At 44.3% G+C, this 27,178-nt stretch overlaps 1 protein-coding gene, 1 non-coding gene and 1 pseudogene across 2 annotated transcripts; 2 read left to right on the top strand and 1 right to left on the bottom strand.

Moving 5' to 3' along the window:
• Positions 1-63: 63 nt before the first annotated feature.
• LOC119290103 lies at positions 64-256 on the top strand. The gene has a single exon (XR_005141708.1). It is a non-coding gene; the product is annotated as a U2 spliceosomal RNA (small nuclear RNA).
• Positions 257-4,536: 4,280 nt separating this feature from the next.
• On the top strand, positions 4,537-5,650 carry LOC119287478 (two-component response regulator ORR24-like). Its single transcript, XM_037567030.1, has one exon. The coding sequence runs from the start codon at positions 4,548-4,550 to the stop codon at positions 5,643-5,645; it is 1,098 nt and encodes a 365-aa protein (XP_037422927.1). The 5' UTR covers positions 4,537-4,547; the 3' UTR covers positions 5,646-5,650.
• Positions 5,651-11,176: 5,526 nt separating this feature from the next.
• Positions 11,177-14,377, bottom strand: LOC119283883 (annotated as a pseudogene).
• Between the last annotated feature and the right edge of the window lie 12,801 nt (positions 14,378-27,178).

Below are 27,178 nucleotides of genomic sequence, written 5' to 3'. Positions count from 1 at the left end.
TTGCACCTGGGGAGAGGCGGTTCAGGGAGCAATAAAAGTGGACGCAGGGTCACCAATTAAAGCATACCTTTCTCGGCCTTCGGCTAAGATCAAGTGCAGTATCTGTTCTTATCAGTTTAATATCTGATACGTGGATCTTTGAATCCACACATGATATTAATTTATTTATTTATGGGGAGAACCTATTTATGTAGCTTGCCACATGAATGGTTATTATGTGTTGGAACAGGCACACTCCGACCAAAATAAAATAAAATGGTTAACCTTGAAAAGCATATTTCGTGCGTCCACATGTTGTTCCTCTGTGTATGCAACATGGATGATATTTTAGAGGCATCGTTGTTGTCATTGCGGCAGCAAGTGCCTGACAAAATGGTGGCGAGAAAGAGGGAAAAGACGAGAGCCTATACGAAGACAAAAATGAGTGGATGAAGGCTTTGTTCAGGGATACAATTGTGGGGGATGGGCGATGTGTGAGCCTATGGAGAGAAATGAGAGAGCATGATTGACGACCGTGAAATTGTTAAAATCAAAGATTCAAGAAGACCAAAATGATTGAGTGTAGCGTGGCCAAGTGTGTTTGGGCTTTGGTGCCATCTTTGCAACATTCAAGAGCCGAACACACGAGGATTTCTGTCGACGGTGATGTGTCAAGCCCCCATCCCTGACCAAATCGGTGGTGGTGACAAACAATGACAAACACTAGTATAGAATCCCCTAATTAGCGGCGTGTGAATGTGCTTACTAGTGGCGTTCAGCTGGCACGTGCGGTAGTGTAGTGTCGCTGGTAAGTGGCTACTGCCAGTCAGTCGTGCCATTGGAATTGCGTCTTATGGGCAAGGAGGGAGGAGGTCGCTGGATGAAACGGCGGCGCGTAGGTGTGCCGGGTTGAGGAGGACCCCCAAATCTAAGGACTCAGTTGTTTTAGGACCCTAAGGACCCAGTTTTTTTTTTTTTTTTTGAGGGAACCCTAAGGACCGAGTTGTTTAGCTAGGAGGCCTTCCAAATGTTGTTTAGCTAGGAGGCCTTCCAAATGTCGTTTAGCTAGGAACACTATCGGCAAACGTCGTTTCAGATGGTTCTCTCTAGTGCGGCCTCTTGTTGGCCCAGAGGCCCATTTAGTTTTTTCTTTTGAAAAAAATGCAAGTAACACAAATGAAGACCCTCAAATAAATTGTCATGATCTAATTTATGAAAAAACGCCATGCTACTTTATAAAAACTGTCATCTCTCTAATTTTATAAAATTACAATGAGTGTGATATAAAAAAGGTCGTATGATCTACAAAATAAAAATTGCCATGTTAAACATTTACGGTTGTTTAATTATCTTTATTTTATCTTGCGAGGAGTGTAGTAAATATGAAAAGCTCTGTACCTGTAGCTCCAATGTTCCATACATGTTTTTCTAGACCTAGAACCAAATCTGCAGGGTAAGAAACGAAGAGTACTCTCTAACTGCATAACCTACAGTGACTATTATTTAAAGAAAATGTGACTATGTAATAAGATATTCCCTCCATTCCCTTATACAAGGTCACTTCATTTTTGGTGTCAAATTTTGACTTATAATTTTGGTCAATAGAATATGAATTATATGTCATCAAAGATATATCATCAGAAAGTTCATTCAAATGTGCATCCAATGAAATACTTTTTGTGGCATATAACTCACTTTTTGTTGGTAAAATTAATGGTCAAAGTTAGACATAAAAATATGAAGTGGCCTTGTATGAAGGAATGGAGTATATTGATTTTGCATGAAACGAGTGGGCTCTGGCGCCATCTTCGCAACATTCAAGAGCCGGATGGAAAGTGATTCATCTTCATTCTGTAGTAATCCTTGAAGGGGCCAGAAGCAGCCTGGCTGGCAGTTCTATGTACCCAAGAGGGCTGTGCATTAACCATTTTGCAACTAAATATCTAAAATAAATGGCAACAGAAGCGAAGTAAGCAATGTCTCAAGCGAACTCACAGCACCAATGAAATGCGTAGCACAAAAGGAACAAGCCAACATGAACATGAAACAGCCAGCATAATCACCACATAACCGCCCAGACATTATAAGCTACGCAGAGCAATAGTGGCTGGCGGGTTCACTTGAAAAAGCGCACAAACGGTTCACAGTAGCAAAGGGCGTCTTTGTTGCTTTCGGGTCAGGAATGCTAGAAACTACTCCCTGTCCCAAAATATAAGAACGTTTTTAACACTACATTAGTGTCAAAAACGTTCTTATATTATGGGACGGAGGGAGTAAGTGTTTGTTCCTCTCAGAAGTACTCTTCTTCCATGGAGACGGTCAACGGTAACCGTAACGTGTATGACAGGAAACGGTCTCATTTCTTGTTATTGCAGATCTTGAGCGACTGGAGCCCAAGCAGGCAGGTCGATCTCCTGGCGGCTTCAATCTGTCTGAGCGCGACGAAAGCTGGGATGTTGGCGAGTGGCCTTACCAATGAGCTCTGTACTCTTTGCCTCTCCCTGCACAGATATAGAAACACGCATCAGAGTTCTGATCAGGTGCTCTAAAACTCAACAGGTGAAATATACAAAACTAGTGTTGCCTCTACTACCTACCACTGGAAGTGACACTATGAACATAGCAAATGGAAGTCTGAAAGTTCAGTGCTATGAAATCACTGAAAGTCTGAAACTATGTTCACTCATACGAACATACCACTGGGAGTCTGAAACTAAACTATGGACATAGCAGTCATCTATCATATGAAACTAGGGGTTGGGTGTGCCGCTTGAGGCATGCTTGTGCTGTGCCATATAGGCAAACGTCCATTCCACGGTATCTTTTGGCGATCGTTGTGACACTTTTGAAGAAGACATGCACCAGGAAGAGCAAGCGTGTCGATAGGGTCTGACTTGTTTTTTAGAAATTTCAAATGGGCTAAATCTGAGTAGATGATATCCACTCCTTCTCTTGGACAATAAACATACGTTAAGAAGAGAAGTATTAGCCATTAGAAGGAAAAAATTAAAGGCTCTCATTGGTAGTTCCCCAGTCACTCATGGCATGATCATGTGATCATGTGTACAAAAAGCCACACCCAAATAGCACCCAAAAAGAACTCAAGCTCCAGAGGACCCAAATCTATGAATGCATGTACTCAAACTAAATAGCTACAGATCAGATCAACCTCAAAGGCTCAAACTTTGTCTCACAACGAACACCACATAAAACACATAAAACATGGATGCGTCAGCCAGCCAAGCTATCTCATGGAACATGGGGGTACCTCCAAACCAAACAGAGCAGCAAATAATAGCAAGGGTGTCAACAAGCTCAATGGGGATAACCTGGTTCACAATGTCACCTGAAGTATTGGATCGTCATGGCCACAGACCTGAACCACTTTGTCGTTCCGGAGTTATACCAGCTCAGATAACCCAACGATCCCTGATTCATGGTTTCATATATGAGATATCCTGTCAACCGAGGTACAAATCACAGATAGATCAGCTCACCAACCAATTAATATAATCTTCTTCAAGAAAAGGCATTATAAGAGTGTAGCAGCAAAACATCATTTAGTTCTTTACCAAGAATGAAAACTTACATAGTACAGACTAAACAGAGAATAAAAGGTTCCCAATAGAGCATATACATTTTCCATCAATAACAAAACAAGGAAATCTTGACATCCTTGACTCGAACGTCAGAAATCGCAAAAATTGAAATAATAAAACAGTGTTGAAAATTTCTCTGAACCCAAAGCTTTTCTTGTCTTGATTCTGAAGGAACTCCAAGCGCGCACTAACTCAGTGAAGACCAAATACAAGTACAGTCATCTTTATGATAGTACCATCCAGTGAAAAACAAGGGCGAAACTTAATAAGAAAATGGCAAAAACACACCCTGTAGAACTTTATAGAACAACTTACATTTCCTCCTAGCTGCTCTTTCCATGCTTCATAGTCTGGCAATAAATAAAACGACTTGACAGCTATGCTCTAGTTATTGGTTGCCTGGACAAATAAGGAAAAGTTTATAGGAGTTATAAAACCAACAGAATGACAAAACTTAATACTGAAATATGTATAACCATGTATCTTCAGAACAAAAAATTATATATGTGACGAATGACCGAGAGAGTTGCAGACCTTGATAATTGGAGTAATGAAATCAACCAAGAAAGAAGGAACTTTGAGAAGCAATGGCCACTCTGAGTGGATGAAATTGATCAGCAACCCCTTGATTTGGGAGGCATTATGGTCCTGAAATTTCATCAGTTCGGTCAAGGTCACCATCGCCGATGGCCGCACAACCAATGTAGAGAGTGAGATAAGAGAGGCATGTACCAAATCATGAACCAAGTAAAATGCTTGTGATAATTTTATAATCAAATTGGGAATACCTACACCATACCTTATCATGATTAGCATCATGTAAATTGTGCTTCTTGATAACTCACATACTTCAGGCTTCAGGAGCTGAACAAAATGAGGTTTTAGCAATACAAACATGTGCTGGCAACAAAACTACAACAACTGCTCTTTCATAACCCAAATGAATGAAGCTATAACCTTGTTGCAAGGATGAACTCCCCTTCTGCATACGGAATGCATGGGTTGCTGTCTCCACAGTCGCAGCCACTTCACCTTGGCCATGCCCAGAATAATCTGGGCACTTCCCTGAACGATTTGGATGTCAATAATGGTAACCTGATCAGGGGTGCACACATGTCAACCATGGTGACTGGTACTTCTGGTAACTCTTTTGCAAACATTTCAAATGGTGCACCATTGGCTCCTACAAATAGGGCAGTTCAGTCTCTTGAATCAAACAACAGGCAACACCTTGGTCGGATAAATTCGTCTTCGACAGGCTCATTTAGCTCATTCGCTAGTGATTCTCCCCACTTTCCAGATCTTGGAAGAAGTAGTAACACCTGGCAAACTGCAGTGCCGTCCAACATTCAGCAACTTGGTCAGAACGGCAGCATGTCCCAAGCAAGCTTGCATGGGAATGGCCCTAGGATGGAACCTGTCTCAAGCTATGCACCACCATCAAATCAGATTACATCTCTGGGAAATGATATGCAGAACCAAGTAGCACCACTAGCTAGCAATACCCTTCCAATGGTATTCAATCAGGGTGCAGCGCCATTCACCTTTGGAAACAGCACAAACTTGAGAGAGACGCTCAATAGCAACCTTGCGTTTAGCAATTCAGGCATCAACACTTCATTGCCAAACCTTCGCATTGACAATTCGGTTGTGCCAAGGCAGACTCTGGATGGCGGGAATACAGGTGGTGTTCCTCTCTGCAGGATGGCAAGATTGATCAGCAAGCTGTTGGTAATCAGCTCAATTACAACAACAATGATCTCGTGGGGACAAGTGGGCTGCAAAGGGAGCTCAGTGGTGGTCTGGATGACATTGTTGTTGACATGTTCAAGCCGGTATGATCCACTTTTGTATTTCATTTTCAGCAGAATATATCTTAATGCCAAACTTTCATGTATTTTGCTACTATTTTGCATCTACATAGTAAGTTTTGTCATTTTCAGCAGAATATATCTTAATGCCAAATTCAAAATTGAAGCGAAAGCCATATCTAGCAAAGCTCCAACAACAACAAGTATCACCCATACAGAGATGGTATTCAGAGCACACACTGACCGTAGGACATAACCCCTAGGATCGGAAAGCCATAGGAAGAATTAATACATGTTTTATTTTCTGTATTTCTCCCATGTTCATTTCTGACTTCTCTCCGATTTCAACCTTCTAGATGGCTGCCGAGTTCAACCCAGTCCTGCTGCCGGAGTTTTGCCAGCCGGAAGAGACGATGCCTTTCGGCAAGCAGCTGATTCAGATCATCAAGGAGTTGAAGATTGCTCTGCCCTCTATCACCAGGACTCCTACCAACGCACTTCCGGCAGACACTCGCTATAGGATTGTGGTGCACAATCCAGGGAGGACTTTCGGAAGCTTCTCAGAGCCCATTGACTTCCAGTTTACCTCGCCTACTTGGATCCTCGGGAGGGACATGGCTATTCATCATGCACTTGGACACATCCGGGAGGAGTACAGGGCCGAGCTCATCGGATCAGACCTCACCATGATCTCCCGCAGAACAGTAAATGGAGAGATCGTATGCATCGTGAATGACAACTCCATCATCACATATGTCCAAGACCTGGAGACTCACATCGGGACTCTGGAGGTTCAGACGCGTAGAAGCTTCAAGTGTTCAGGAAGTTATTCCATGAACTGGAGTTGGTGGACAAAGCACGCGAGGACCACGATGAGCATGTAGAAGTCAAGGACCTTCTGGAAAGAATCCAGAACTTGAAGACTTATATTGCCGCGATGGAAGAGAAGATGGACATGGGAGAAGATCTCTATCCGAGTGGTGACGATGGACCCGTAGTGAGCAATAATGAGGACTACGAGGAGAGCTCTGCTGAAGGACGCACCACCGAAGGACGCACACCGAAAGACGCACTGCCGGAGGATGCAAAGATATCTGAGTTGAACACTTAGTCATGACTGACCGCCATGTTACTTTTATATTATCGTTGATCAATTAGGCCGATGTTTTCAATTTGTCGTAAGATTTGTATCCAGAGTTTGAACTATGATTGAATTGAATAAATGAATGATTGTTGTGATAATGTTTGCGCATGCATATGGGTATTGTATTTTACTCTTTAGACTCTTATTCTATTCTAATTTCTTATCCACTCCAAAACATCAGATGCCTCCGAGACGTGACCCCGAATTCAACATACGGGTCAGGTTATCGACAGGGCGGGTGGCAGTGGATTGTTGTTGTTGTTGTTGTTGCCTTGGTTCTGGATGAGCATCTGCATCAAGGCATTTTGTTGTTGGATCAGTTGAGTGAGCTCCGGGGGAAAGTTGAATCCGGGGTCACGTCTCGAAGGCATATGATGCTTTGGAGTGGATGAGAAATTAGAATAAAATAAGGGTCTAAAGAGGAAAATACAATACCCATATGCATGCACAAACATTATCACACCAATCATTATTTATTCAATTTAATCATAGTTCAAACTCAGCATACAAATCTTACGACAAATCGAAAACATCGGCCTAATCGATCAACGATAAAATAAAAATAACATGGCAGTCATGACTAAGTATCCTCCTCAGATATCATTGAGTCCTCCAGCGATGCGTCTTCCGATGTTGCGTCCTCCGGTGGTGTGCCCTTCAGCAGAGCTCTCGTCGTAGTCCTCATCATTGCTCACTACGGGCCCATCATCACCACTCGGATAGAGATCTTCTCCCAGGTCCATCTTCTCTTCCATCTCGGCAATATATCTTCAAGTTCTGGATTCTTTCCAGAAGGTCTTTGACTTCTTCATGCTCATCGTGGTCCTTGCATGTTTTATCCTCCAACTCCAGTTCACGGAACAGCAGCTTCCTGAACATCTTCAAGCTTCTATGCGTCTGAACCTCCAGAGTCCTAATGTGAGTCTCCAGGTCTTAGACATATGAGAGGATGGAGTCGTCATTCACTGTGCGCACGATCTCTCCATTTGTAGTTTTGCGGGAGATCATGGTGAGGTCTGAATCGATGAGCTCGGCCCTGTACTCCTCCTGAATGTTTCTAAGTGCACAATGAATAGCCATGTCCCTCCCGAGGATCCAAGTAGGGGGGTAAACTGGATGTCAATGGGCTCTGAGAAGCTTCCGAAAGACCTTCCCTGGAATGTGCACCACAATCCTATAGCGAGTATCCGCCGAAAATGCGTTGGTACGAGTCCCGATGATAGAGGGCAGAGCAATCTTTAACTCCTTGATGATCTGAATCAGCTGCTTGCCGAAATGCATCGTCTCATCCAGTTGGCAGAACTCCGGTAGCAGGACTGGGTTGAACTCGGCGGCCATTTAGAAGGTTAAAATCGGAGAGAAGCCAGAAATGAACAAGGGAGAAATACGGAAAATAAAACATGTAGTAATTCTTCCTATGGCTTTCCGATCCTAGGGGTACTTCCTACGGTCAACGTGTGCTCTGAATACCATCTCTGTATGGGTGATACTCTGTAAGGTTGCTCGAGTACAGAAACACCTTGTTGTTGGAGCTTGTGATAGTATGGGTGATCTCCCTGGAAGCTTCAATCTGTCTGAGTGTGATGAAAGCAGGGTTGTTCAGATATGGAAAGACGCATCAGTGTTTTGGATCAGGTGCTCTACAATTCAACAAGCAAACACTACTAGGGAAAAGCTTATAGGTAGACGCTTACTAGTAGCGTGGGTTTATACCCCTTGCTACTGCTACTTACTAGTAGCGCGGGTTTATAAACCCATGCTACTACTAAGTTGATAGTAGTAGCGCGGGTTATAAACCCTCGCTACTAGTAAGTGCTCTCCACCGTGCCCCCGGGACATGCCTAAACATAGCACACAGAGGCCCAATCCCAGACCCACACCCTCTCGATTTCACTTCTCCCTCCCACCTGAGATGCCCTTCCTCGCCCACCGCAACTGCCGACCTCACACCTCGACATCTCCCTCAAATCCAGCGACCTCCTCTTCCACCGCAGCCCCCTCCCCTGCCCCTCCTTCCTCCTCCTCCTCCGCTACTGAAAGGAGAGGGAGATCTAGCAGAGCACTGCCCATGACGATGGCCAGATCTCTGATGGAGGCAACCCATGGCATCATTTAGGGTTTCGGCCCCAACTACGACAGCCACTGGTGAGTTGTTGCACCTACTCCTCTCTATCTCTCTCTTCCTCTTCTAATCCTTTTCTCTTTTTTTGTAGAAGCAGCAAAGGAGATTGTGGAGAAGAGTTGGATGGGGAAGCACCATCACCATGGACGACTTCATCCCCTCCAGGATCAGCATCGGCCATGGATGAAGAGGACGATGACGCCAAGCAGGAGTAGCCATGGCTGGAATTTATTTTTTTAATTCCTAATTAGTTAGTAGTAGCGACGGTCCAGACCCATGCTACTACTAACTAGTAGTAGCTGGGGTGGCACCCACGCTACTACTAACAGAAGTAGGCACGCTACTACTACCAGTTAGCTGTAGCGCCGTAGTAGTAGCGCGGGCACCCGCGCTACTACTAGTCTTTTACCCCGCGCTACTACTAGGCTTTTTCCTAGTAGTGGAAATGTACAAGAAAACGAATGTTGCTCATGTGCTACCAAACTCAGCAAATGCAATGAAATTTATTAAGATATAAACAATACTAGCAATATGCCTCTACTAATTACCACTGAAAGTGATACTATCAACATAGCAAATGGTTAAGTCTGAAACTATGTTCACTAGTATGAACATACGAAGATACCACTGAAAGTCTAAACTTATGTACAGTCTTATGAACAAAACCCACAAAACCCGGGAAGTCTGAAAATATATTCAGTCGAACGAACATACTACTGGAAGCTGAAACTATGTTCAGTGGTACAAACGTACAACTAGAAGTCTGAAACTAAACTATGGAGATAGCAATCATCTATCATATGAAATATACAAAATTACTAGTGTCAGGCAAAAGTGTTCCATAACTCAGCAAATGCAGTGAAATATATGAAGCTATGAAGACATAGGCAACACTAGAATATGTCATGGACGCAGGAAAGGCTGAAACCATTGACGCAGGAAATAGGAGGTCGTATGAACACCGTCTATCATAAACTAAACAAATGGAATGTGCAAAACAACCAATGTTAGGCTCGGACGCTCCAAAACTCCACAAGTGTAATGAAATATATGATGAAGCTATATAGACATAAAGAACATTGGCAATATGAATATAGTAACTATGACTGAAACTGTCGACAGGACAAGTCATGTGAAAGAAAAAGTATCTAGTTCCTGTTTTGCTTACCGGTGGTAGTAACTATGACTGAAACTGTCAACGGGGCATAAAGAACAATTGCGCTTTTCTTGTCTTGCTCAGCCTTCTCAACAATGAATTTGGCATGCTCAGCTTGGTGTGCAGCAACCTGTTCAGCTTCAATGGCATGAGTGAACTCTTTACCAAAATTGAGACTAGTAACGGACACACCATCCAGAGCAATATTGAAATTCTTAGCCTCACTGTCAAAATCTCCCTGATCTCCCTGCTCACAGCCTGCCATTACATAAAGGATAAGTTAGCAACCTATTCCAAGTAAGACCAGCTATTATCTACTATAGCATGGAAAACACGTACACATGGCAAACATGGTGAAGCTGTACCTCTCTCTGTGTGATTAGCTGACTTGCATTGTATTGGGCAACCACAGCTTTGAGTGTTTCAAATTATAGCTCTCCCTCAGGGTCCTGTACATAGTTGGTAGTCTCTTTGGCATGGGCCGTGTAAGAACATGAATATCAATTCTCACCTGCCCAAATTATCAAGCGGTATCAAATATATGCAGTGAGCGGCAGTGTAAATTCTACTTTTGAAAAGAAAAGAAGTGCATGACCACTAATAAATTCACATAGTCGGAATGATATAACTTGTTCAGCATCAGCTAACTGTCTTAAATCGTCATGGAAAGACATAATGATGAAGCAAAAGAAGTACTTGTGACTGCTGTTAACAGATTCAAAGCGAATGAGTTGACATGCTTATTCACAGGCAATATATAATGGTGACCACTGCTAATAAATTAAAAGCAAATGAGCTAAAATGCTTATTCACAGAGCAGTAGATGCTAGATAGTCCATAGGCTACAATGCTGTAGGATTTCATAGATCAACTGACATGAGCTGCAGTAAAATCCAAGTGAGTCAACAAAAATATACTTCATTGATGGCAGGTAAGCTATGACAACCATTGTCACGGTAACTCGACAATTAGAAAAGATTACAAAAAACCACAGAAGTACAGAAGTTTATGGTCCTGGGCATCAAGCTGTCCTGTGTTGAATTGTGTAAAATAACAGACAACAGATGCAATGCCTCGTAGAACTCGTAGCAGCAATGAAATTCGCAGCATGAAAGAAACAAGCCAAGATGAACATGAAAAGGCCAACATACTCACCACATAACCGCCCAGACGTTATAAGCTACACATAGAAATAGTAGCTGACAGGTTCACTTGAAAAGCGCACAAACGGTTCACAGTAGCAAAGACGTCTTTGTTGTTTTCAGGTCGCGAGTCGTAGAGACTAAGAGTTCATTCCTCTCAAAAGTACTCTTCTTCCATGGAGACGGCCAATGGTAACCATAACATGCATGACAAGAAGCGGTCTCATTTCTTCATGTTGCCCAAGATCTTGAGCGACTGGAGCCTAAGCAGCAGGTCGCCCGACTCCAGGAACACCTTTTTGTTGGAGGCTGAGATGATGTGGGCAATGTCCCTGGCGGCTGCAATCTGCCTGAGCGCGAGGAACGCAGGGTTATTGGCGATGTCATTACCAATGAGCAAGACGCATCAGTGTTCAGATACAGAAAGACGCGTCAGTGTTAGGATCAGGTGCTCTGAAACTCAACAAGCAAAATGTAGAAGACAACCAGTGTTGGCCTCAAGTGCTACCAAACTAAGCAAATGTAAGGAAATATACAAAGCTATGAAGATATAAACAACACTAGCAATATGCCTCTACTAACTACCACTGGATGACTGGAAGTGACACTATCAACATAGAATAAGTCTGAAACTACGGTCAGTTGTATGAACATACCACTGGAAGTCTGAAACTATATTCAGTCGTATGAACATACCACTGGAAGTCTGAAACTATGTTCTGTCATACCAACATACCACTGGAAGTCTGAAACTATGTTCAATCGTACAAACATACCACTGAAAGTCTAAAACTAAAGTATGGACATAGCAATCCAATCATCATATGAAATGTACAAATTTACTAGAGCCAAGCTCAAGCGCTCCCAAACTCAGCAAATGCAGGGACATATATGAAGATATGAAGGGCCTGTTCGGTAACACTCCAGCTCCGAACTCCACGACCGGAGCGTGCCGAACGCATCAGCTCTGCGAATCTGTCGCGGGAGAGCGGAGCGGCGTGCAGTGCAATTTGACCGAGCGGCATGACCCTCGCTCCTCATTTCAGCAGAAGCAGGATCTGATCGAAATTACAAAATGTGCCACCGCCAAGTGCCACGAATGAAACGGTACGAATCTATTTTCTCCAGCGTGAGCAGTTGGTGCTCCACTCATGGATTTTCTTACCCACCTGAACAGCCCATACTTGACTGTAATGCGCTGCCAGCCCACGTTCTCACGGAGCGGAGCCAGCCGAACACAGGCGCTCCATCGGGAGAGCGCTTCCTGCGGGGAGCAGAGCGGAGCAACAGGTTTTTATGGAGTGGAGGGTTGCCGAACGGGCTCGAAGACTTAAACAACACTGGCAATATGCCTCTACTAACTACCACTGGAAGTCTGAAAAAAGGTGAAACCGTATGGAAACTATGTACCATAAACTCAACAGATGGAATGTACATTTCTACCGGTGTTTGGCTCAGATGCGCTACCAGTGTTAGGCTCAAATGCGCCAAAACTCAACAAGTGTAACGGAATATATGATGAAGCTATGAATACATAAAGAACACTGGCAATATGCCTCTGGTAACTATGATTGAAACCATAAACAGGATAAGTAGGTTTAGTAGTGTGAAAGAGAAATATCTAATTCCTGTTTTGCTTACCTGTGCCCTGACAATTGCACTTCTCTTGTCTTGCTCAGCCTTCTCAACAATGAACTTGGCACGCTCAGCTTTCTGAGCAGCAACCTGTTTGGCTTCAATGGCATGAGTGAACTCTTTACCAAAGCTGAGACTGGTAATGGACACATCATCCAGAGCAATGTTGAAATTCTTTGCCCTCTCTGTCAGCACCTTCCTGATCTCCCTGCTCACGGCCTGCCATTACATGAAGGATAAGTTAGTAACATATTTCAAGTAAGACCAGCATCTACTATAGCATGGAAAGCATGTACACACAGCAAACATGGTGAAGCTGTACCTCTCTCTGTGTGATTAGCACTGTATTGGGCAACCACAGCTCTGGGTGTTTCATGAATGATTGAAGGCAACACTCTCTCCTTATAGTTCTATCCCAGTGGGTCCTCTACATAGTTGGTGGTCTCTGGCATTGGTCGTGTAAGAACACGGGGACTAATTCTCACCTGTCCAAATTATCAAGCGGTATCAAATATATGCAAGGAACTGCCGTGTAAACGCTACTTTCAAAAAGAAAAGAAGCGCATGGCCACTAGCAAATCCACATAGTCAGAATGATATAACTTGTTCAGCATCAGCCAACCATCTTAAATCGTCACGGTGGCATATAATGACGAAGCAAAAAAAAGGTACTTGTTACTGCTGTTGAGATATCAAAGCGAATGAGTTGAAATGCATATTCACAGGCAATATATTATGTTGACCACTGTTAATAAATTAAAAGCAAATTAGCCACAATACATATTCACAGAGCAGTAGACACTAGACAGTGCATATGGTACAATGCCGTAGGATTTCATAGATCAGCTGACATGGGTTGCATCGAAATCCAAATGAGTCAACCAAAATTGACTCCATCAACGACAGGTATGCGGTAGCAGCTGTTGTCACAGCAACCGGAAACTACACATTACGTGTACCAGACGCCACCCACCTATCAAAATTGATAAACACTTCAGATGTGTCCAATCCTATTACAGGGCTCGGAAATGACAATGCGACGACCCTTTACATGTATCAGACCCCATCAACCTGTCCAATTTGCTATATGCACAACCCTGTTACAGTCTACAATTACACAATATGCTCAGAAATGACAATGTCAAAGCCCTTTACTTGTACCAGACCCCAACCACATGTCCAAATCGCTCACAAATTAATCACTTCACATGTGTCTGAACCTCAAACAGGCTACACTTGCACAACATCAACATGGACAACTAAAATCGAACCCTCTTAAACATGGATTTGGCTCCCAGGTAAGCAATAAATCATGCATCTGTTCTAGGCGACGAGGCATCGAGACAGGAGAACGTTACCAATCCCGGCTCCCGAAGGTGTTCTCCACCAGCTTGGGTTGGGTCGTGCGCAGACGTCGTAGATGATCGGCTTCTGGAGCCACTGATGACGATTTGGGTCCCCTCGGCGTACACCTGCACGGAGCAAACGCCCAAGGGCGACCAGAAATCAACCACGGACCAATCGCGCAGAAAACAACAGCGAGCAAGCAAAGCCATCCAAGGATCGGCCCGAGGGTTACCTTTTGCTTGATCCCCTCGAGGCGCTTGAAGACGACTTGTGGCGGGTCTTGTTGCCCCGCGCCGCCCAGCAGCCCGAGCCTGACCAGCGCGCTGGACCCCGCCGGAGCGCTCGGCGTCCGCGCCCCCATTGAAGTTCGTCGCGATCGCTGGCTCGCCGGAGTGGGGAGGGGCGGCGGAGGCCGGGGTTTAGCTAGGGTTTACTCGGCCGATTTGGGGGAGAATGGGATGGGGAGGAGGAGGAGGCGGGCCGAGGAAGAGGTAGATGGGTCCGGGCCGGAGATCGGGGACGCCCGATTTCAAACGGACGGCACGGATGGGAGAGTCGGGCAGCGCTGGGCCGCCGGCTTCCGGTTCCGGCGCAAGATAGTCTTGTGCTCATGACTCGTGGGTCCCGCACGTCAGGAAATGGTTTTGGGGCATTTTTTTTCTCGCGTGTGACCGGCCGACTCGCGCAGGTGTAATTGCAACACGCGGGGCTGGATCAGATCGGACGGCCTCCGTGAATTCCCATCCACCACGAAAGAACCCTGGCCGTCCGATGAAGCTCTCCTGCTCCCTCTGTATTAATACCACCGCCGCATCGGAATGGCTCCAATCACTTTCACTTCTCGGAGCCACCTCCTCCTCCTCCACGCTCTCCTCGTCGCGCGTCTCCCGCCACCGCCTTCGCCGGAGAGACCCCCGCCGGCGTCGATGGGCAGAGGAAAGTAAGCCCTCTTTCCCCTCGCGCGTTGTGCACATCTACTGCTCAGCTGCTCTGTTTCGCGCATGACGGATTCGATTTGTTTGCTTTGGCGCGGCGCATGCGACACGGAAAGGGGCACCGGAGGAAGGTCGAGTGCAAGGACGGCAAGGCGCACCGCCCGGCATTCCAGGTGAAGAACGCTGCGCTCGGGAGAGTGCACGGGACCGGGTACGACCCCGTCCGCGCCCTCATGGCCGAGCTCGAGCTGTTGGCCCTAGAGAGGGCGGCGGCGGCCATGGAGGAGGCAGCGGCAGCGGCAGCGGCTAGGGAGGAGGAGGAAGAGGCGGCGGCAGCCAGGGAGGAGGAGGAGGCGGCAGCCGCCCTCGAGGTTCCCGCCGACGAGGCTGCGGCGGCGGCTGAGGGGCAGGATGATAGACCTACTTGGGTCGTGTAGGCTAGATCTTTCCGGTAGACCTACCTTCTGCTGGTGCAGACGAACTCGATCCAGCGCGGCCATGGTGAAGTAGGGGCCGGTGATGGCAGAGAGATGGCGGCGGTGGTGGAGCTTCCCGTGAGCGTCGCGCTAACCCTAGATCGGAAGGGATTGTCGGTGGGGTTTGTGGCAGCGATTAACCTCGTAAGTCGTGCCTCGGCCCCCACCTCTGTTTATATAGCGCGGGTCACAGGGGGCCACCAACCATAGTTTGGTTGGGCGCCCCCGATCAGGGCGCGAGTCAAGGGCCCGTTCAACCCGTTGGGTTCGAACGGGATAGAGATCAACCTAACATTCTCCCCCTTGATCTTAACTTTACTTTTAACTTTATACTTTCTAGTTTATTTGTTTCATCACATATTGGTACATAGAGCATGTTTCATCGTCACAGCTTAATCGCCGTTAGAATCATACAGCTACAACATACGTTATGTTCAGAAGCAAATTCTGTTCCTTTTGGGCCTATCCAGAAATCATAAGGCTTTCCCTTAAACCCATGTCGGCTAAGTGTTCCTTGAACACATTGGGTGGTAAGCCTTTCGTTAGCGGATCCGCAAGCATATCCTTGTCCTTATATGCTAGAAACTTATAGTTTGATCCTGGATTTTATCTTTCACAACATAATACCTTATCTCTATTGTTTTGGCAGCATTACTCAACTTGTTGTTGTGAGCGTAAAATACTGCGGGTTGGTTGTCGCAGTACATCTTTAGTGGTTTGTGAATACAATCTACCACTTTCAAGTCGGGTACAAATTTCTTTAGCCATATCGCCTGCCCCGTGGCTTCGAAGCATGCTATAAATTCCGCATACATCGTGGATGATGCAACTATCGACTGCTTGGAGCTTTTCCACGAAATAGCTCCCCCAGCGACAGTGAAGACGTATCCTGACGTGGATTTTCTATCATCTCTGTCCCCCGCAAAATCTGCGTCTGAATACCCTTTTATCTCTAGGGAATCACTTCTCCTGTATATTAGCATGTAGTCCTTCGTGCCTTGCGCATAACGTAATGCTTTCTTTACCATCTTCCAGTGCTCCATGCCTGGGTTCTCTTGATATCTACCGAGTACCCCGGTGATAAAAGCTAAGTCAGGGCGAGTGCACACTTGTGCATACTGTAAGCTGCCAGCTGCCGAAGCATATGGTACTGCTTTCATTTGATCGATCTCGTACTGGTTCTTGGGACATTGAAATTTCCCGAAACTATCGCCCTTGACTATAGGAGCAGGTGTGGCTTTACTCGCATGCATATTATACTTTTTAAGAACCTTTTCTAAATATGCTTTCCGCGATAGTCCTAAGACTCCATTGTTCTTGTCTCGGTGAATTTCTATGCCCAAAACATATGATGCTTCACCAAGATCTGTTATGTCAAAATTTGAGGATAAGTATTTCTTTGTTTCTTGTAGTAGACTAACATCACTGCTAGCAAGCAGGATATCATCCACATACAAGATTAGGAAAATATATTTCCCATTTTTAAACTTTGCATAAATGCAATTATCCTCAATATTTTCTTTAAATCCAAAACTTTTAATCGTTTGATTAAACTTTAGATACCACTGCCGAGAGGCTTGTCTTAATCCATAAATGGATTTCTTCAGGCGGCATCCCATATTTTCCTTGCCTTCCATGATAAAACCCTTGGGTTGTTTCATGTAGACCTTTTCTTTTAAATCACCATTCAGAAATGTCGTCTTAACATCCATTTGATGTATTTCTAAATCAAAATGAGCAACTAATGCCATTATGATTCTAAAGGAATCCTTACATGAGACTGAAGAAAATGTCTCATTGTAATCTATCCCTTCTCTTTGTGTAAATCCTTTTGCCACGAGTCGTGCTTTATACTTTTCTATATTCCCTTTAGAGTCATACTTAATTTTGTAGACCCATCTACAACCTACTGTTTTGGCTCCTTTAGGAATTTCCTCTAAGTCCCAAACATCTTTGGAACTCATCGATTTCATCTCGTCTTCCATTGCCTTCATCCACTTCGATGAATGAGGGATTCTCATGGCTTCTTCATATGAGGTGGGATCTTTTTCCATATGAACCATTTATGTGTTATAAACTTTAAAGTCAGTAGAAATAGCTGACTTTCTTGGTCTTGTAGACCTTCTAAGGGCCTCAATTTCTGGCACATTCTGTGCCTCAACTTCTGGCACTTCTTCTAAAATTTGTTGTTGCACCTCCCTTTCATGCTCAACAACGGGTTCAGTCGGCTCCTGACGGACAGGTTCCGAGTCTACCCCCATAGTTGTTATGGGTGGAGTTGCAACTGGTAGTGAGAAAAATGGCTCCTGAATCATCAGATTAGGTGCATGCACCCTCTTCTCCTCAAGATCAATTTTCCGAGCTACCAAACTCCCCCTCATCATTTCGTTCTCAAAGAAGACTGCATGTCTCGTTTCTACAAACTTTGTATATCTGTCTGGGCAGTAGAAATGAAAACCTTTTGATCTGTCTGGATAGCCAATGAAGTGGCAACTTACTGTTTTGGGATCTAACTTTGCAATGTTTGGATTAAACATTTTGGCCTCAGCAGGGCACCCACACACCCTGAAGTGATGTAGGGAAGGCACCCTTCCTGTCCATAGCTCATACAGTGTTTTGGGCACCGACTTGCTTGGTACTCTATTGAGAATGTGAATGGCGGTTTTAAGCGCCTCCATCCATAATCCCAATGGCAAGTTGGAATAACTCATCATGTTGTGCACCATATCCATAAGTGTACGGTTGCGCCTTTCAGCTACTCCATTTTGCTGAGGTTCACCCGCAAGGAATAATGGGCAACTATGCCAGTCTCCTGTAAGAACTTTGCGAAAGGTCCAGGGACTTGGCCATATGGAGTGTGCCGACCGTAGTACTCTCCCCCACAGTCGGACCTTACTATCTTTATTCTTTTATCATGCTGATTTTCAACTTCAGCTTTGAATATTTTAAATTAATCCAACGCTTCAGATCTTTCTTTGATTGGATAAATATAACCATAGCGATAGTAATCATCTGTGAATGTTATGAACGAGTCATATCCATCCACACTTTTCACCGGAAATGGTCCACAAATGTCAGTGTGGATGATTTCTAGTGTGCTTGTGCTATGGATTGCACCTTTTTTGATTTGTTTTATATACTTTCCTTTAATGCAATCTACACATTGTTCTAAGTCTAAGAATTCTAACTGTGGAAGAATTTCACTTTTGACTAATCTTTCTATTCTCCCCTTCGAAATATGGCCTAAGCGACAGTGCCATAATTTCGATGAGTCAAATGTTCTCTTTCTTTTCTTTTGTTCTTTATTCGACGCGGAAACATGTTCATTCACATTGCATACAGAATGCACTTTTTCACGAAGTGATAACAAATAAAGCTCATCATGTAGTAAAGCATTACCCACATAAGCATTATTATACCATATGGCACACTTGCCATGTCCAAAATAACACTCATAATTTTCTTTGTCCAAACATGAAACACTAATTAAGTTTCTATTACATGAAGGAACATAAAGAACATCTCTAAGTAGAAGCTTGAATCCATCAGCTAACTCCAAGGAGATGTCGTCGACAGCTTCAACTTCCGCTTTAATTCCATTGGCTACTTCAATGCCTCCTTCTCTTCTTAGCGTAGTCTGGGTCGAATGGAATCCCTTTAAACAATTTGCAACATGAACAGTTGCCCCTGAGTCAATCCACCAAGTAGATTTCGAAAACTGTGTGTACAAGGATTCATTAACTAAGGAAACAATGTTGTTACCTTGCTTTGCCATTAAGGACTTCAGCCAAACAGGGCAGTCTTTCTTGTAATGCCCGGTCTGCTTACAGTGGAGACAGGTGTCTTTGTCCACTGGGAAAGGTTGTTGCTGACGCTGATGCTGATAGGGAGCTTTTCCTTGTGGCTTTGAAGGAGAACTTTTGTTGTTTTGATTGTAGTTCTTTTTCTTGCGATCCTTCACATAGTTGAGTGTACCACCATGTGAGGCTTTTAGTCTGTCCTCTTCTTGGACACACATCGCTATTGTCTTTTCAATGTCCCATGTTCCAGGTGACATATTGTAGTTCACAACAAAAGTTTCAAACTCCTTTGGCAGTGAAGCCATGACCAGGTGGACCAAGAGCTTTGGTTTGATCTCCAGATCCTCATCCATGGGCTTTAACTTTGCTGCCATATTGCTCATCCTGAGGATGTGCTCTCTTATTCCACCACCTGTGTATTGTTCTATCACTAGTAGAAAAGGGGGCAAAGGTCCAGGCCGGGTCAGCCCATTAGTCCCGGTTCAGTCCAGAACCGGGACCAATGGGGGCATTGGACCCGGTTCGTGAGCCCAGGGGGCCGGCCGGGCCACGTGGCCCATTGGTCCCGGTTTGTCTGGACCTTTTGGTCTCGGTTGGTGGGACGAACCGGGACCAATTGGCCTCGCTCCTGGCCCACCACCATTGGTCCCGGTTGGTGGCTTGAACCGGGACCAAATGCTCCTCTTTAGTCCCGGTTCATGCCACCAACCGGGACCAATGAGGTGCCTATATATACCCCCTCGCGTAAGAGCAGAGCACACTGCTCTGTTTTTTCTGGCCGAGGGGGAGAGGGTTTGGTGGTGCTCTAGCTCACCTCCTATGCACACAAGGTGTTCGATGGAATGCCCGAGCCACACTACTTAAGCTTTCTCCTCTCCAAGCTCCATTTTCCTCAATATTTGTCAAGGTTTAGCGGTCCGTCACGCCCCGTCCCCGTCTTCACCGCCGTCGATCACCCGCGCCGAGCTCATCGCCGGCACCACCGTGGTGAGCCTCTTGTTCTTATCTTCTTTCTGAAAGGAAAAAATATTCTTACTTGTATGTTTACACAGATACTTGTATTATTTTCTTACTTTTATTATTTCATCTTATATAGTGCGATGGTTTTGGTATCCGCCCCCTCGGCCCTCGTCCCGTCTATGATTCGGATGTGGTATATATATTATCTTTATAACTATTGGTTCATTTATTGTTTATGAAAATTATGCCGACCAACGTGACATAGATTTTATTTATCTAGGATGTATGTGAACCAGAAATTCCAACCGACCCTATTGTCGAGAGGTTAAATTTAATTGAAGAAGAAAACAATTTCTTGAAGGAAAAAATAAAAAAATTGAGGAGGAGAAGATGATATTGGAGTTGCATGTTGCGGATGTCGTCGATGATCACAAGATCAAGATGGATGCAACGCGCTTGAAGATTAGAAAGATTAGAAAATATGTCATTCATACCGAGGCTTGGTATCATTATGCCGTTGGATCAATTGTTACCTTGGTTGCGATTATGATCGCATTTTTTTCGCATTGAAATGTTTTACATAGTTTCAATGTATGGTTTAATTAATTAGATACTCTGGAGAGCTATATGTTGTTAGATGAGAACTATGTATGTACTTTGCTTTTAATGTGATGATGAACTTCTATTAATTTGGACACTTAATTATATATAATGCACGCAAATGAACCGGCAATGGATGTACAGTGACAGACACACCTCCGAGTACATTAAGGGCGTGCATGAGTTTCTCGATGGGGCTGAGGCAAACAAGCAGAATGGTTTTATGTGTTGTCCATGCACTGAATGTGGGAATACGAGGTCTTTCTCTAACCGGAAAATCCTTCACTCCCACCTGCTTTACAAGGGTTTCATGCCACACTATAATGTTTGGATGAGGCACGGAAAAATAGGGGTTATGATGGAAGACGGTGAAGAAGAAGAGTACGATGACAACTATGTGCCCCCTGAATACGGTGATGCTGCAACGGGGGGAGCTGGTGAAGATCAAGAGGAACCAGACGATGTGCCCAATGATGCTACAACGGGTGAAGCTGCTGAAGACCAAGAGGAACCAGACGATGTGCCCGATGATGTTGATCTCCGCCGGGTCATTGTCGATGCAAGGACGCAATGCGAAAGTCAAAAGGAGAAGCTGAATTTTGATCGCATGTTAGAGGATCACAAAAAAGGGTTGTACCCCAATTGCGAAGATGGCAACACAAAGCTCGGTACCGTACTGGAATTGCTGCAGTGGAAGGCAGAGAATGATGTGCCTGACAAATGATTTGAGAAGCTGCTGAAAATATTGAAGAAGAAGCTTCCAAAGGATAACGAATTACCCGACAGTACATACGCAGCAAAGAAGGTCGTATGCCCTCTAGGATTGGAGGTGGAGAAGATACATGCATGCCCTAATGACTGCATCCTCTACCGCGGTGCATACAAGGATCTGAACGCATGCCCGGTATCCGGTGCATTGCGGTATAAGATCAGACGAGATGACCCTGGTGATGTTGACGGCGAGCCCCCCAGGAAGAGGGTTCCTGCGAAGGTGATGTGGTATGCTCCTATAATACCACGGTTGAAACATCTGTTCAGAAACGGAGAGCATGCCAAGTTGATGTGATGGCACAGTGAGGATCGTAAGAAAGACGGAAAGTTGAGAGCACCCGCTGACGGGTCGCAGTGGAGAAAAATCGAGAGAAAGTACTGGGATGAGTTTGCAAAGGACCCAAGGAATGTATGGTTTGCTTTAAGCGCGGATGGCATTAATCCTTTCGAGGAGCAAAGCAGCAATCACAACACCTGGCCCGTGACTCTATGTATGTATAACCTTCCTCCTTGGATGTGCATGAAGCGGAAGTTCATTATGATGCTAGTTCTCATCCAAGGCCCTAAGCAACCCGACAACGACATTGATGTGTACCTAAGGCCATTAGTTGAAGAACTTTTACAGCTGTGGAATGTAAATGGTGTACGTACGTGGGATGAGCACAAACAGGAGGAATTTAACCTAAATGCATTGCTGTTCGTGACCATCAATGATTGGCCCGCTCTCAGTAACCTTTCAGGACAGACAAACAAAGGATACCACGCATGCACACACTGTTTAGATGACACTGAAAGTATATACCTGGACAAATGCAGGAAGAATGTGTACCTGGGCCATCGTCTATTTCTTCCGACCAACCATCAATGTCGAAAGAAAGGCAAGCATTTCAAAGGCGAGGCAGATCATCGGAAGAAGCCCACCATGCATACCGGTGATCACGTACTTGCTATGGTCAATGATTTACACGTAATCTTTGGAAAGGGTCCCGGCGGACTAGCTGTTCCGAATGACGCTGAGGGACACACACCCATGTGGAAGAAGAAATCTATATTTTGGGACCTACCCTACTGGAAAGACCTACAGGTCCGCTTTTCAACGTGATGCACGTGACGAAGAACCTTTGCATGAACCTGCTAGGCTTCTTGGGCGTGTATGGGAAGACAAAAGATACACCTCAGGCACGGGAGGACCTGCAACGTTTGCACGAAAAAGATGGCATGCCTCCGAAGCAGTATAAAGGTCCTGCCAGCTACGCTCTTACGAAAGAAGAGAAAGAAATCTTCTTTGAATGCCTGCTCAGTATTAAGGTCACGACTGGCTTCTCGTCGAATATAAAGGGAATAACAAATATGCCAGAGAAAAAGTTCCAGAACCTAAAATCTCATGACTGCCACGTGATTATGACGCAACTGCTTCCGGTTGCATTGAGGGGGCTTCTACCAGAAAACGTCCGATTAGCCATTGTGAAGCTATGTGCATTCCTCAATGCAATCTCTCAGAAGGTGATCGATCCAGAAATCGTACCAAGGCTAAAGAGTGATGTGGCGTAATGTCTTGTCAGTTTCGAGCTGGTGTTCCCACCATCCTTCTTTAATATCATGATGCACGTCCTAGTTCATCTAGTCGACGAGATTGTCATTCTGGGGTCCGTATTTCTACACAATATGTTCCCCTTTGAGAGGTTCATGGGAGTCCTAAAGAAATATGTCCGTAACCGTGCTAGGCCAGAAGGAAGCATCTCCATGGGCCATCAAAACAGAGGATGTCATCGGGTTTTGTGTTGACTTCATTCCTGGCCTTAAGAAGATAGGTCTCCCTAAATCGCGGTATGAGGGGAGACTGACTGGAAAACACACTCTTGGAAGTGACTCAATAATATGCAGGGACGGATATTCTTGGTTTCAAGCACACTACACAGTTCTACAGAACTCTACCTTGGCGACCCCGTATGTCGATGAACACAAAAACAGTCTGCGCTCCAAACACCCAAAGCAGTGCGACGACTGGATTACATGTGAACACATCAGGACTTTCAGCAGTTGGTTGGAAGCACGTCTTAGAGGTGACAACATTGTTTGTGATGAGTTGTACTTGTTGTCCAGGGGACCATCTTTGACTATATTGATTTACAAAGGATACAAGATAAATGGGAATACATTTTACATGATTGACCAAGATCAAAAGAGCACCAACCAAAACAGCGGTGTTCTCTTTGATGCAGCAACCGAGAGGGGAAAGGACACATATTATGGTTACATAGTGGACATATGGGAACTTGACTACGGACATGATTTTAAGGTCCCTTTGTTTAAGTGCAAATGGGTCAATCTGTCAGGAGGCGGGGTATAGGTAGACCCACAATACGGAATGACAACAGTGGATCTGAAAAATCTTGGGTACACTGACGAACCGTTCGTCCTCGCCAATGATGTGGCACAGGTTATCTATGTGAAGGACATGTCTACCAAACCGAGAAAAAGAAAAGATAAGAAAGCGAATACATCATACGATGAGCCAAAGCGCCACATAGTTCTTTCAGGAAAAAGGGACATCCTGGGAGTGGAGGGCAAGACAGACATGTCTGAAGATTATGAAAAGTTTCATGAAATTCCTCCCTTCAATGTCAAGGCTGACCCAAGCATCCTGATAAACGATGAAGATTATCCATGGTTATGGCGCAATAAGCAAATGACACAAGCGAAGAAAAAGTGAAGACTTTCTCCCGTAACTATTATGATGATACCATGCCAACTTTATAACACACGAGTATGATACCATTGTCCATTTTATACATGCACATGCTATGCCAACTTTTTCAGAGTTCATTTGAAAACTATGAATTTAGGTCGAATTTTCTCTATAAGTACATCTATGTTCATTTTTTTAGTAAAGTTAATCACAAACTTGTGATTCACACAAATTTTAAAGAATTCAAATTTTAACTATTCAAATTTGAAAACTAATGACACTAACAAAAAAATTTATAATTTTTTTCTAAAACTAATGGCACTAACAGAAAGTTTATAATTTTGCTGACTTGAAAGCAAAAAGTATTAAAAAATAAAGCAAAAAACAAAAGAAAATAAATAATACAGAAAACAAAACAAAAAAAGTGAAAAAAAAATAAAAATAGCAACAATAAGTATTCTTTTGTAAGTAGAAACAAAATAAAATAAATAAAGCAACAAAGAAAACAAAAAAACAAAAAAAGTGTTTTCAAATTTGAAAACTAATGGCACTAACAGAAAGTTTATAATTTTTGTAAAATTAAAAGAAAAAATAATTAAACAATAAAGCAAAGAACAAAAGAAAATAAATAATGCAGAAAACAAAACAAAAAAACTAGAAAAAAATTAGGGCTCGCCCCTGGCCCATGACCATTAGTCCCGGCTTGTGCCACAAACCGGGACTAAAGGGTTGGTCCTCGTTGCGCTCAGAGTTTAGTCCCACCTCGCCAACCGAAGGGCGCTCACACCGGTTTATAAGCCCGTCCCTCTCTGCCTTGTTGAGCTCCTCTCAAAGTGAAAACAGATGCCCCTATACAGGGAATTTGACCTAAATTCATAATGAATTTCTCTGAAATTCATAGAAATTGATTATGAATTTAGGTCGAAATTTCTCTATAGGTGCATCTATGTTCATTTTTTTAGTAAAGTTATGGTGTGTTTTCTTGTGGAACAAAGTGTCATGGAATTGAACGGTTCCATTCCAGAGGAACGGGTTGGTTCCATTCCTGTGTTTGGTAGCAGCAAAAAAGTAGAATGGGTTGGTTCCGTTGCGGTGTTTGGTTAGAGAGATGGAATGAAAAATGAAACGACTTAAAATTCGAAATTATGATAGCATTTCATTTGCATTTTCAAGACAGACAACAAAAACAATATATATTGACAAGAATGACATACAGCAAGAAACTTTAATCGAATAGCATACAGAAAGAAACTTTAACCAGAAAAGTGAGGAGAGCAACGAACATCACATATCTCAATATCCCTGTGTCTCTGTCTCGTGCTAACAACAACGAACAAAACATATCTCTGTCTCTCTCTCTCGGCTGAACAGGAAAAATGGGGAGAAGCTGCAACATGTACAAGGGAGAGGAACGAAGGTCATATCAGAGGAAACGGTGCTGCTGCTATTAGCACCTAGCCCGCCGACGCTCCCGTTGCAAAACTGCCACCACCCAGCCGCTCAATCCGCCGCATGAGAGAGGAAGAGATGAGTCGCCGGCGGCGCGGATCGAGAGGAGGTCGCCGGTGGCGCACATTGGGTGAGGGAGAGACAAGTGGGAGGCGGCTCTAAGAGATGATTCGATTGGGTTTCGGGGAGGAGACGAGTTGCCGGCGGCGCAGATCGACAGGAGTTCGCCGACAGCGCACATCGGGTGAGGAAGAGATGAGTGGGAGGCGGTTGCTCTAAGAGAGGACTCGATTGGGTTTCGGGGAGGAGAGGAAAGAGCGACGACCGGTTCCGCGTGGTTCCTCCAATTTGGAGGTCTCAACACGTTCCGGATATTGGCAAAATATGCGCTCACTGGGCACAACTCGGTTCCCCTCCATTTACGAACCAAACGCACGAACGAGGCCCTGGGGCAGGTCCGACCCATGCCGTTCCAGCTCGTGACTGGAACCAAACACACCCTTAATCACAAACTTGTGATTCACACAAATTTCAAAGAATTCAAATTTTAACTATTCAAATTTAAAAACTAATGACACTAACAGAAAGTTTATAATTTTTCTAAAACTAATAGCACTAACAGAAAGTTTATAATTTTGTTGACCTACGAGCATAAAGAATTAAAAAATAAAGCAAAATACAAAAAAATAATAATGCAGAAAACAAAACAAAAAACTGGAAAAAAAACAAAAATAGCAACAATAAGTATTTTGTTGTAAGTAGAAACAAAATAAAATAAATAAAGCAATAAAGAAAACAAAAAAACAAAAAAAAATGTTTTCAAATTTGAAAACTAATGGCACTAACAAAAAGTTTATAGTTTTTTTAAAACTAAAAGCAAAAATAATTAAAAAATAAAGCAAAACACAAAAGAAAATAAATAATGCAGAAAACAAAACAAAAAAACTAGAAAAAATAGCAACAATAAGTATTTTTTTGTAAGTAGAAACAAAATAAAATAAATAAAGCAACAAAGAAATAAACTATCACCTATTGGGCCACCACGGCCTGAATACGACTAGAAACCCAACCTTGGCCAGGATTCAGGCCCGCAGAAGACCCAATAGGCCCACAAGCAGAGAGGTATCAAATTAGGCCCATAGGCCTGCAGTTCAGAGGAGTTCGAGAGGGAAGAGGCAGCGGAGCTTATAAACAGGTGTTGGCCGCTCTCAACAAGCGAGGTGGGACTAAACTCCCACCACCGCGCTAGCGCAAGGCCATTGGTCCCGATTGGTGGCACCAACGGGACTAAAGGGGGGCATTGATCCCGGTTCGTGGCACAAACCGGGACCAATGCCCCCTTTAGTCCCGGTTGGTGCCACCAACCGGGACCAAAGGCCTCTTTTCAGCAGCCCGAAGTTCCGTCTATATATACAACACTTGTGAAAATTTTTGTTCAGTTCTTCGATCCCGCCCCAACGACGCCGCCCGGCTGCCCCTCTGCGCCTCGCCGTCGCCGTCGTCGTCCTGCCTCCGACGCCGTCCCGCGCCACCCCGCGCCGTCGCGGTCACCTCCCCGCGCCG

The sequence above is a fragment of the Triticum dicoccoides genome, chromosome 4A, assembly GCF_002162155.2.
Source record: "Triticum dicoccoides isolate Atlit2015 ecotype Zavitan chromosome 4A, WEW_v2.0, whole genome shotgun sequence".
Lineage (NCBI taxonomy): Eukaryota > Viridiplantae > Streptophyta > Magnoliopsida > Poales > Poaceae > Triticum > Triticum dicoccoides.
The sequence above is the reverse complement of the archived record's forward strand: the minus strand, read 5'-3'. Positions and strand labels throughout refer to the sequence as shown.